Genomic DNA, 12,616 nt, shown 5'->3' with positions numbered 1-12,616 from the left:
TGGGCAACATTTGTTTTACTGAAGAAGCTTATTTTTACCTGGACGGCTTCGTCAATAAACAGAACTGGCGCATATGGTGAACCGGAAAGCCCCATGTTGCAGTCCCATCGTCCCTGCATCCTCAAAAAGTACTGGTCTGGGCCGCCATTTCTTCCAAAGGAATCATTGGCCTATTTTTCAGATCCGAAACGATTACTGCATCACGCTATCTGGACATTCTTCGTGAATTCGTGGCGGTACAAACTGCCTTAGACGACACTGCGAACACCTCGTGGTTTATGCAAGATGGTGCCCGGCCACATCGCACGGCCGACGCCTTTAATTTCCTGAATGAATATTTCGATGATCGTGCGATTGCTTTGGGCTATCCGAAACATACAGGAGGCAGCGTAGGCTGGCCTCCCTATTCGCCAGACATGAACCCCTGTGACTTCTTTCTGTGGGGACACTTGAAAGAACAGGTGTACCGCCAGAATCCAGAAACAATTGAACAGCTGAAGCAGTACATCTCATCTGCATGTGAAGCCATTCCGCCAGACACGTTGTCAAAGGTTTCGGGTAATTTCACTCAGAGACTAAGCCATATTATTGCTACACTTGGTGGATATGTGGAAAATGTCGTACTATAGAGTTTCCCAACCGCAGCGCCATCTGTTGTTGACAGTTGTAACTACTGTAATTTCGAAAGTTTGTCTGCCTGAAAATGTACTGTTGTTCCAAGCATATTGCAACAAACGGTGTATTTCTAGCCCTGCTCGTTTAGTTTGTATTGCTGTTTCAAATATACCAATCATTTTTGAAACACCCTGTAGGTATCATCAATCACTATTTTTTCGTCTTCTAAAATGGAACAGGGCTGACCGCCCCCACCCCCCTTTCAATTAATTCTATGCAGCATTTCGATAGCTTCCACATAAGGAACTTCCAACAAACAATTCCATCCATAAAACAGTCGTGGATCCCTTTTGTGTCCCCACCATACCAGTCATCCAATCCGCCTACAATCTTGAGTTTAGTAACGAATAGATAATCAACCAATTCCTCTCAATAGTAAACCAGTGAACTGATAAACGGACAACCTGCCCTCATACAGCTGTTTAAGTTTGGGAACCAAGGACATTTACGTTCAAATTCACCACGACGTTATCACTACAGCATACACTCAGTTTCGCGAAACGCTAATAACGGTCAAGAACCGCAACTTTTACAAATATTAATATCCAAAATAATTTGTCAATAACCACATACACAGAAGTTTCACCAGTGTCGTTCTAAACCTCGAAGTATTAATTCACAGCACCAGAGGCTAGTACCAAACGCTTTTGTAAGTTATCTCTGGCTCTACAATTATTTTGTTTGGTACCTTTTTAACGACTTTTCTTTCATCTACAAACCAGAAACAGCTGTAGCTATCCCTCATGCGCCTAGCATAGACTTTCTGCCTTTCCTTGAGCTCTAATTTTCGCCTCGGGATCTCGGATTTGAAGGCTGCCCTTATTACGATCCAAACCGACGTAGAACCATTTACTCGACTAAAGGAACAGCACTACATTCACACAACAACATAAATTTGCATTTGCTCGGCAGTCGGGTTGAGCGGTGATTCGTAGCAACTATGGATCCCTGCATGAAGAAATTCCCTGCCGCCCGAGCAAAAACTGCCCTGCCAAAAGTGTAGTAAGGCCCGTCCAAACTCCCAGTCCTCTAGTTACAATAATTTCACAACATATCGAACAACACGTTGTACTCTACCATAACCACTAGTTTATGTCTCCCTCAAACTTCACTCTTTCTTAATATTTCTGATAATCCTGCCTTCTGACCGATTTTTTAAAATATTTTTATTCTTCTCTTTGCTTAGTTTTCGTTCATTCCCACTTCTTAATATTCATCTACTGGTTAGATGTACTCATCATATAGTAATAATCTTGTTCAAAGTACTTACGGGCATTCAGCCAGGTTGAATTTTCGACAACTGCCGATATTTCGGCGGATGCACACTCCGCCATTTTCAAGGCTTAACTGCAACGACCAGACGAAGTGCAGAAAACACGAGAGCTCGGTTCTGCGAGTCTAACAGAAAAGATAACACACACCTAAACAAAAGCCACCAAAGATGAACGAAGTCAGAGCTATCGATAGTAAGAAACTATGGACTGGTAGTTGAGGAAACGTTAACTCTGTCCCTATGTTTTTTAACAAGTGAAAGAGCAGGATTCCAGGCCGAGTTTAAACAAAAGCCTCCATCCCTATTCACAAGGTTGCTAGCCAATTTAATTTCAACAGACTCCTTAATCACACTATCCCAATAGCCGGACGTGCATGCTAATATCTCGGTATTATTATACCACATGGGGTGACCAGTGTCCAAACAATGTTCGGCAATAGCAGATTTGCTAGGCTGCTGTAGTCGCGTGTGCCGTTTATGTTCAATACACCGGTCCTCCACGGTCCTGATGGTCTGACCAATGTATGCCATGCCGCAGCTAGAAGGAATGCGATAAACACCTGCCTTACGTAAACTAAGATCATCCTTAACAGACCCCAAAAGCGCTTTAATCTTAGATGTTCATGGAAGACTTCGAGGAGCGTGCATTGGAGTCGGCGCTATTGAAACCTGCCTGTTTTTTCAGATACGTTGACGATACTTTTGTTGTTTGGCCGCATGGCAGGGAGAATTTGAATGCCTTTTTAGAACATCTAAACTCGATCCACCCCAACATTCGTTTTACCATGGAGGTGGAAGAGGATGGTTGCCTTCCCTTTCTTGACGTTTTGGTTAGGAGGAAGGTGGATGGATCGTTGGGACATGCAGTTTATAGGAAGCGTACTCACACTCACTTGTATCTGCAGGCGGACAGTTGTCATCATCCGGCCCAACGTGAAGGGGTACTTCGTACCCTGGTACACAGGGCACATGTCATCTCCGACGTTGAGACTTTGCCTGCTGAGCTGGCCCATCTTGAGGCTACCTTCCACCACAATGGGTATAGTGAAAGACAGATTGAACGGGCGTTGCGATATCAACCAACTGTGCGCCAGGTGACTGATGATAATTCTCAGTTGACTCCTAAATCGATTGCCTTTTTGCCCTACATGGGAAGCACTTCAAACAAGATAGGTCGTATTTTACGGAAATACAATGTGAAATGTGTTTTCCGACCTCCATCTAAGATTAAAGCGCTTTTGGGGTCTGTTAAGGATGATCTTGGTTTACGTAAGGCAGGTGTTTATCGCATTCCTTGTAGCTGCGGCATGGCATACATTGGTCAGACCATCAGGACCGTGGAGGACCGGTGTATTGAACATAAACGGCACACGCGACTACAGCAGCCTAGCAAATCTGCTATTGCCGAACATTGTTTGGACACTGGTCACCCCATGTGGTATAATAATACCGAGATATTAGCATGCACGTCCGGCTATTGGGATAGTGTGATTAAGGAGTCTGTTGAAATTAAATTGGCTAGCAACCTTGTGAATAGGGATGGAGGCTTTTGTTTAAACTCGGCCTGGAATCCTGCTCTTTCACTTGTTAAAAAACATAGGGACAGAGTTAACGTTTCCTCAACTACCAGTCCATAGTTTCTTACTATCGATAGCTCTGACTTCGTTCATCTTTGGTGGCTTTTGTTTAGGTGTGTGTTATCTTTTCTGTTAGACTCGCAGAACCGAGCTCTCGTGTTTTCTGCACTTCGTCTGGTCGTTGCAGTTAAGCCTTGAAAATGGCGGAGTGTGCATCCGCCGAAATATCGGCAGTTGTCGAAAATTCAACCTGGCTGAATGCCCGTAAGTACTTTGAACATAGTTTACGCCAGGAGAAGCTCAGGTATCACATAGTAATAATCTTACCGCTGTTACAGTTCTGTTCTTCGCTACTTGATTCAGCAATATAAATTCAGTTCTGTTGATAAACTTTCTACTCCACCCACATTCATACGTACATTCTTACCACAAAGTACGGTACACGTCCTTCTCTACACCGTCTTTCCCACAAAATTATGTTTACCATTACTTTTAGCATCATTAGGCACCAAGTTGCTGGTTTCAGTACTCTCCTTTAAATAGGTATCTACACAATTATTTTATATCTAAAGCTAGGTATTACAGGTGTATACTTAATCTAGTCAGAAAGACGATACATTTGTATCTTGCCTTCTTTTATCCCTCTAGGCGCCACTACAATACTAACAGGAGATTTATCTTTCAGTAACCTCTCAAATTCTCGAATAAATTTAGGCCAAGTCAAATGCCTCCCAAATAAGTGGATAATGCTCGCTCAAGGATTCGATTTGGGTGACGTATGGCTATTAACAACTCTTGTACTTTGTTCTGTTTCAAGAAATGTTGAAATTCATAAGACACAAATTGCACTTCAGTGTCTGACGAGCCGCAATGGTTTCTACGATAGGGAAATACGACTCTCCAGGATATGCATAACCGTATTACTGGTCGCCACTTTCAATTGACACAATTTCACAAAATTGGACTAAACCTCCAATACATGCACAGCAAAAATCTCTCCACCAACATCTCTTGACAATAGTCCTAGAATAACAACTGCTGAAATATCTCACACAAACCCTTGGGTATTACTGTAACAGGCTGCACTGTGTCTTTCTGATTCTTCATCTTCGTTTATTGGCACACCTCACAAGTTCTCTACTCCTTCCTACCTATCCTACTATTACCCTTTGCATGCAAAATAATAGTTATGTAAGTGTGCAATACACTTGTGTATACTATAATACCCAGAAACTCTTTTACAAATTAAGTTGATACTGCGTCGTGGGAAGTTGCTAACAAAAAAAAAAAGTCATTACAGCAAATCCACATCCCCTTCACTGGTATCCCTACTTGTCACCCTTCCTTTGTAAGATACTTCTCCTTCTTTTGTGCTCTACTAAGATTTTTTAGTAATGCCTCAAACTCTTTCTCATATTCTAAATGACGAACTTTGAAAACTGAACTCGTTTCTCAGTTGACAGCTATAATCGCTTTCCATTCCACAGACAGGCGAGATAGTGCATCTGGCCCACAATTGTCCTTTCCTATAATATATCGTATTTCTAAATCATACTCCTGATAAAAAAGAAAACATCGCATCAAAAGACTGTGCAAGAGCATCCTTGTCCATAAAAATATCAATGAACTTTGTACAGTATGTAATCCAATCTTTCTCCCATGGAATATATACCTGAACTTTTTTAGAGCCGTTGCTACTGCTATAGTATCCTTTTCAGTAATTGAGTAATTCCACTCACAGTTGGTTAACATACGACTGTCAAATGCTAATGTCATTGTTCTTCCGTCATTTACCGTTTCCTTGATCACCTGACAACCCAATCCAAATCATTACGCGTCTGGAACCACACAAAACTCTTTGGTCAAACCTGAACGCCCTAACAATCTAGGATTACTAAATTCTCGTACCACAGCATCAGACTCTTGTTGACAACTTTCATCCCCTCCTCAAGGTGTAGTCATTTATAACAACGTATTAAAGTGCACACTATTCATTAAATTACGAGGAATATTCCTTCCGTTAAATCCTAGAAAAGCCTTCCGCTGTTACCTACTTGTAGGGATAGAACAACGTTTAATTGCCGAGAATTTCCTTGGGTTAGGTAATGTTGACTCCTGACTTGAAATTTTTCCCAAAAATTCCCTGAGATGTTAAACTTTTAAATAACTTAACCAACATTTCTGTGTGTTTCTTCCATGTTCTAGATACTACTAATACGTCATCAACATATACAAATATTTTACTTAATAATTAATCTCCTAAGGAAAGAACTAATAATTGAATGAACTCTGATACACAAAATTCTGTCCAAATGGTAGAACTTTAAACCGATAATTTCGCCTGTTAAATAGAAAAGTCGCTTAAACCCGCAATTCCACGCAGAGTATAACCTGGCAATGGCCAGCCATGAAACCAACCAATACTTAAATATGTACTTTACAGACACCCAATTAAGTCCCCCTGTATAGTTCCCTCTTTACATCAGTTCAAACAATGTATCTGATCTAATGTTTCCATCTGGTAGTCAAGTAACAAGTTCTTCGGCGAGATGCAAATCGTTTACTTCATTTGAACTGTAGTTCATAAAATTGCCGTTTCCTCCCCATCTCTCGTTGTATTTCTGTGGGCCAAACTACTGTAGTCTTAGTTTGTGTTGCCTACTCAATGACGAATACTTTGTTTAAAAGCTTCAATAAATTGATGAACAGTTCAAAATACATTTAAATTTAACATCACACTTCTATTATTACCCCATGACTCTGGAAGAACACCTATAAACGCTACAAGAAAAATTAATAGATGCACACAAGCAATAGGGTCGAATGTAGGATAATGGTTAATACTGTCTCTCATTACTAGTTTATTTCCACTACGCGAACATACTCACTACACATGAGACTTACTTTTAATAAAGGTGCGTGAAAATCCCAATGATCCTTCTCAGATTTCCTTCAATCACTATCAGCACACTATCTGTACTACTACATGGAGTGAAACACACATAACAACGAATACCACCATCTGGTTTTCGCTTAGTGCTGATTTTATTCTGATTAAAAATGAATTCAGATACTAAAATGTTAGCATTTTTCACATTATCTACTACCTATCTGCGTGCCTTAGTTTTCACTCTTATACACTAGTACTTAACTTGTTAATCTCAGAATTATCTTTAATATGATTTGTACTAATCCGGTCAGTCACATCCTGATGCGAGGGACTTGTAGACGTTTCCTGTTCCTCTTTTGCTTCATTTAATTTTTCCTCAAGATTTCCTATTTTTGTACAAACATCTGTAAACTCAAGATTATCGTATTATTTAAAACTGCTTTAGTCCTGTTTTGCGCTAACTAACTCATTCCTTGAAGCATTGTTGACCGTGTGACAAATTTTCAGTATTCTGTTTTGTCTCCCCACGGAACTGTTTAGTATCTTCCTCTCTCTTCTTACGATACTGTTTAATCTCCTCTAGAATTTCTGCTAAGAGGAGTGGATACTGCTCTGCCATTTTAAAAAAGATTCTAGTATTTCCTTTAAATATCCGAACTCTACTTCACGAGCGTTAAATTCTCGTAATCACACTTAAACAAGTCACAGTCCGCTTGGGATACCAAAATAACTCCCTACAGTGTTTAACTCTATTCGCAATTGAAAGGGAATAGCTGTCTGACAACAGTCCAAAAACATTCCTCTAATCAGATAAACAAATAACTCTCGTTTTATTACTTAACGTTATTTGTTCTCCATTCTCCGGAGACAGCTCGCCGTTGGTAGGCGCAGTGAAGACAGCAGAGGCACAGCATGAAGTACACTCAGGCTGCATCCTCGTCACGCCTTATCTGTACTCGACTATGGCTCATTTCTCATAAATTGTCATAAAGTGATTTGAAGTACTATAACTAATCAAACCAATATTCTTTTCTTTTATTTAATTATATCGAATGTTGCACTGCGAATAGGTCCACTCTCTCCCTCATGTATGTTCTGCATCATTTTCAGAAAAATTGTTTCTTCTATCACCTAACACCCTCAGAATGTACCAACATTACTATGTACAATAAACAGTACATCCTGGACCGCATTGTCTACAGACACCTGTACTATTCCTTACTGCTATGATATGTCCTCATAACAAACAACTATAGTATTCTCACACTAAAAGCACTGAACGATTAGTTTGTACACTGTTTCTGGAAAGAAAAATTTTTTAAGGAGGCTGCAAAGTTTCGCTGCATCTTCTATGTCCAGATGGACTGCCACTAAGGTAAATACGTTCCCAAACCGCAAAGGCCATATGAGTATGGAGTATTTACTTACAACAGCCACTCAAAACCCGTGTACTTAGTATAAGACACTCAGCAAGATACACAGCTCAGAATATCAAGAAAAAGGGATTAGCCGTAGCTCAAGACAAAGCAGCAGACTATTCGCCCAATGGACTGGCTGTATATCTCACGATTTTAAAATGTAGGTTATTTACGCTTTTATTAACCGCTGTTCTAGGTGTACATTTTAAGCAGAATACAGGAACATAGTTACATGAGCCAGTAGCTGCTCTCTATTCACTGTAAAAAAAATGGTGAGTCTAGTTCACTTATTATCTCTATGAACTTTAAGATTATTACCTATTTAATGCAACTTTTAGCGATTCGTTAGCAGTCTTTCTTTTAAGGGTCAGAAATCACCAATACACACGTAACTTCACGTGCACTGTTGGTTTAACTCGGAAGTAAAAAATATAAAGCATTACTATTTCTGTATCAGTAACCAAAGTCTATTCACTCAGTAATACAACAACACCCACTCTCATTGTGAAAAATTATTTGAGGTATTTGGATTTTATGCTTACAACAGGTGAGACCATCAATATGATAGTAACACCCGATTTCCCCTATAAACTGTGATGGAAGCTCATAAATGAGGGCACTGTGAATTAAACTCTACTGTGATCTGGTCCATACAGTTTACGTAACTGCCTTCAGGCAAACAGTATTGCACATAAAATTTGGGCCACTATTTGTTGTAAACCAAAATCCCTTCTGTGTTAACAAGCTATACTTGAATAACTACATTTTTGGACCAAGTGACCATCTTTCCGACATAACCCTACAAGGAGTATATTCTGTCTTGTTTTCCCATCACCCATTTTACGCAAGCAGGTTTACGATGACATGCCAAAACTACAAGAGAGGCAAGGCGGAGGCGAAACAGACCGACAGCAGCCGCCACAGCAGCACCGCGATGCGGTTGAGGCAGAGGGAGGCGAAGAGGAGGAGGAGGTGGGGGAAGAGGAGGAGGAGGAAGAGGAGGTGGGGGAGGAGGAGGTGGGGGAGGGCGAGACCAGCCGCGGCCTGCTGCGGCGGCTGCTGGCCTGCTGCCTCTCCATTAGGCTGCCACGAGGCGGCAGGTCCAGGAGGACCAGCAGGTGAGTCCGGCCTGTTGTGCTATGGGTTCAGAATTCTTCAGCGTGGAACTTACCTTGTAGCGCAGCTGAATTCGTGAATATTCGGTAATTACTGCCCCATACAGTAACCTCTAGGGTTGGAGGGAGTTTGGGAGGGGCTTTTTGGCTTATCCAAATTTATGTTCTGAAGATGTGTGCTGGGACTTGAGTATTCATTCTCACGCTTCAGGAATCTGATTGTAGGGAAACAGCTCAATCAGGTTCAAAGAATGGGTATGAAGAATGTGCAAAAACCATATTGTAACAGTAACTCAAGCATCAAAGAGTTTGCTTTATTTATGTGAGATAATCATATATGTGTTTTAATCAAATTAAAGTAATCATAGCTATATAACAGTTTGCCATGGCTGCTACATGTGTACTTCCTTGTATGAATAAATTTTTGTAAAACGATTTTAAAATCATGAATAAATAAAACTAAAAATATTTAATTTATTTCAGAGTTCATCCTGAAGAAGCGCCAACACCTGACAGTCAGGCTAGGGAAGTGAGCCCTGCCAACCAAATCCCAGTATGTATTGAAAGAAACATGAACAGAACTTACAAAATCTTTGTAAAGACTTGTAAGATGCTACTACTTGTCCACTAGCCGTTTCATTATTTTGATTAGTAGTTAACTGAGTAATGATGGAGAGTACTTGGCATCATTTCTGACCTGACGAAAAATTGTAATATATGGTTAATTGTACTTATCACAACAGAAGCCTAACGAAGCTTAATTTAAATAAGACTTGTTGTAAATAGTAACTCAGTCTGTCTACGTAGTGTAGTCTATGAGTCACGATCTAACCTTGACTCTACCTGTAAAAGAAATGATACTCTGCGATTAAGGAAGTGGTACAGAGTGAAAATTTGAAATTATCTTTTTATACATTTCATTCTCTACCACAGAGAGTAGTGTGGATAGTTTGAGGTAGGTTCCACAGGCCAGATCTTGTCAGTCACATGGCAGCTGACTAGGTAGTGAATCAGATGGTTCCCCATCTGGAAATGTTTAGCAAGGTTTTCATACTGGAAAATGGATTGAAATTAAGGTCAGTTTTTCGAAATACTTGCTTCGAACTGGGGATTAGGAATAATTTTTAATTTATTTCAAGGCAAATATGACATTTTCTAATAAAAAATTTTGATAGCTTGGATACTTAGTGCTGTAACTAATTAACTTTTATCTTCTCAATATGTGCTGTGTACTTGTAACACTCGCCAGTAAAGTCACCGACTCTGTCCTGTTACACAGGCTTACGAATACTCCCTTGATACTTTTAGCTGGGACATGTCCCTCTCCAATGAAAATTAAAATGGCTACAGTTTCCTGCTTCTGTCCACTGTCTTCAGAGATTTGTCTTGGTTGTAAGCTGTTGCAATTACCTCTACGTTATTCCAAATCACGAATGCCGCTGGGTATCACATAGGAGAAATTGTACCGGCATTAGCTGTTGGCTGGTAACATTCAAATTGGTGTGTTCTCATATGTCAATCAGAAATGCTACAATTTTAGAACAGATTGACTTGAGTTAGATGTTACTAGTACCTACAGCTAACGACGGACTGGGATGTTACACACCAGAATACAATCTGAAAAATTACAGTCTTTATACTTCTATATACTACGTTGATACACACACAATAGTCGTCGAACGATAATGAGAGATAACATTTTCACCAAGCAGTGTACAAATTGTACTTACCGGTAATGTCTTAATTGGAGAATAATATGCAGTCTACAGATGATGTTACAAACTGTCAGGATTGACAGAAAAGGGTAAATGAATCAGCGTGAAGTAGGGGGCCATGTCCAGTAAACGAGCGAGTCGAAAGTTATAAGCGAAAATTATTCTGGTGTCTCTGACACTCGCCTTTCTGCAGCAGGCTCTTCGTTGTCCGTACTTGGGGAGAAAGTAGAATCGATAAATAAAAAAACGGGTTCACTAAATGTGAACTCTAAAGTTCTTTCCTGAAGGGCTATGAGCAGTTATTAACGTTTGCTACTGTGAAATACATCTCTTCTACTGAACAACTACTCATAGCTCATTAGGTATGTATTTTAGAGCCCTTGTTTACTGGATATTTTTGTTGTTTTGGTTCAAACTATCTAATCCCAAAATATGAAAAACAAAGGATTTCCACTGTCAGAGGTATCGGAACGATTTTCGCTTGCAAATTTAGACTCTGTCGTTTCTGGACGAGAGTCCAATGCGTCGGATTGATATATTTATCCGTTTGTATCACTCCTGAAACTGTGTAACATCATCACGGACAAACCCCTTGTAGCTCGCATTCTCTGTACTTTCGTCATTCACGCCACCGTTGACAACAATGATCCAACACTCAGCATAGAGAGAAATTTCTATTTAAACGGATCTATCGTTTCGTTAACCCTGTACTGACTGCAGTGTCTTCATCTGCTGCAGGATGGAAGTGTAGACGAGATGAATAATAGAAGATCGGAAAAGCGGTGTTCTTTTGGAATACAAATACTGACAACTCTTTGTTTTGATAGGTATATGTTTCATTGACGGGGAAAGTAATCCTGAATTAATCTAACTGTGTTTTCCCGTTGCAGGAAACATACTCGAAGGACAAGCAAGAGCTGATGTCTGTGTGGGTGCTGAAGCATTTCGGAAGCGCCCAGGACCGCTGCAGATGGATGGAGGAGCTGCACGGAGAAGGCGACAGCACACAAGGGGCAGAGGTAATGTATTGCAGGAGCTTTAGCTATGCAAGCAGTGGTGAGTAGAAGAATAACATAAATTATAATTCATATATACTAGACACAGTACACTGTAAATATACCGTGGTGTTACATCAAAGACTTAATCGTTACGTCACATTCAAATTTTCAACTGAAACTGTTTTATTTGAAGGAGAAATCTATAGTCTCCGTAATGGAAGTAAAAACCTTTCAGTTCAACCGTGGAATTATCTGTTGCCAGCCTCATCCTGAATTCCATAGAGTAATTGTTGTGTTGGACGTAATTTATAATGCATAGCATGAAATAACGCAAGAAAATACATATTAGTATACTTCCTCTTATAAGCTGTATCGGTTCATAGATAATGAGTTTAGTAGTGTGAGTTCCATCTTTTAAAAGAGGAAACAGGAAAAATCTTGAAATGTAATCATCGTACTCGAGTTACCAGTCCTATAGAACAAAATAGGGAAAGGACGTGAAATAGTGAATACATTTTAATATAAAATAAAAAAAAATCCATGTAACCACTACTTCCACGTAAATATCAAACACTTTGCACCAACAGAGGATGAACATCTTAAGTATCTAGATTCCTTGAATCTTTGTCAGATCTGTTACAAAAATACCGAGGCAGATCTTTTCAACAAAGAGCTGTTGACGTTTTAAATGTCACATTAACTGAAATCCTAAAGTAAATTAAAGTTGTTTATTGGCGGTGTTTGCATCAGAAGGAAAACAGCGATAGACACTGAATCAATATTTTCGTATCATTGACCTAAAAGAAATCATAGCGAACTGTAGCAGCAGACATTGAGTAAGAATACCGGATTGGAACAGTGTACTTGCACTAAATCAACCTGAGTGTAATGTGGACTCCACATCAGCAAAGCTACAGACCTTGTGACTTCATTGTTTTCAACTCTTTCAGTTGCT

The 12,616-nt window shown here is 39.9% G+C and overlaps 1 protein-coding gene across 1 annotated transcript in view; it reads left to right on the top strand.

The window, feature by feature from the left end:
* The first annotated feature begins 3,649 nt into the window (after positions 1 to 3,649).
* The window catches only part of LOC126273105 (uncharacterized), an 84,517-nt gene continuing 75,550 nt past the window's right edge, over positions 3,650 to 12,616 (top strand). The window contains exons 1-3 of the mRNA XM_049976543.1: positions 3,650 to 3,789; positions 9,432 to 9,501; positions 11,554 to 11,682. Of these exons, the coding sequence (XP_049832500.1) occupies positions 11,584 to 11,682 (99 nt within the window). The 5' untranslated portion in view covers positions 3,650 to 3,789; positions 9,432 to 9,501; positions 11,554 to 11,583. The remainder of the gene's footprint in view (positions 3,790 to 9,431; positions 9,502 to 11,553; positions 11,683 to 12,616) is intronic.

The sequence above is a fragment of the Schistocerca gregaria genome, chromosome 5, assembly GCF_023897955.1.
Source record: "Schistocerca gregaria isolate iqSchGreg1 chromosome 5, iqSchGreg1.2, whole genome shotgun sequence".
NCBI classification, from domain to species: Eukaryota; Metazoa; Arthropoda; class Insecta; order Orthoptera; family Acrididae; genus Schistocerca; species Schistocerca gregaria.
The sequence above is the reverse complement of the archived record's forward strand: the minus strand, read 5'-3'. Positions and strand labels throughout refer to the sequence as shown.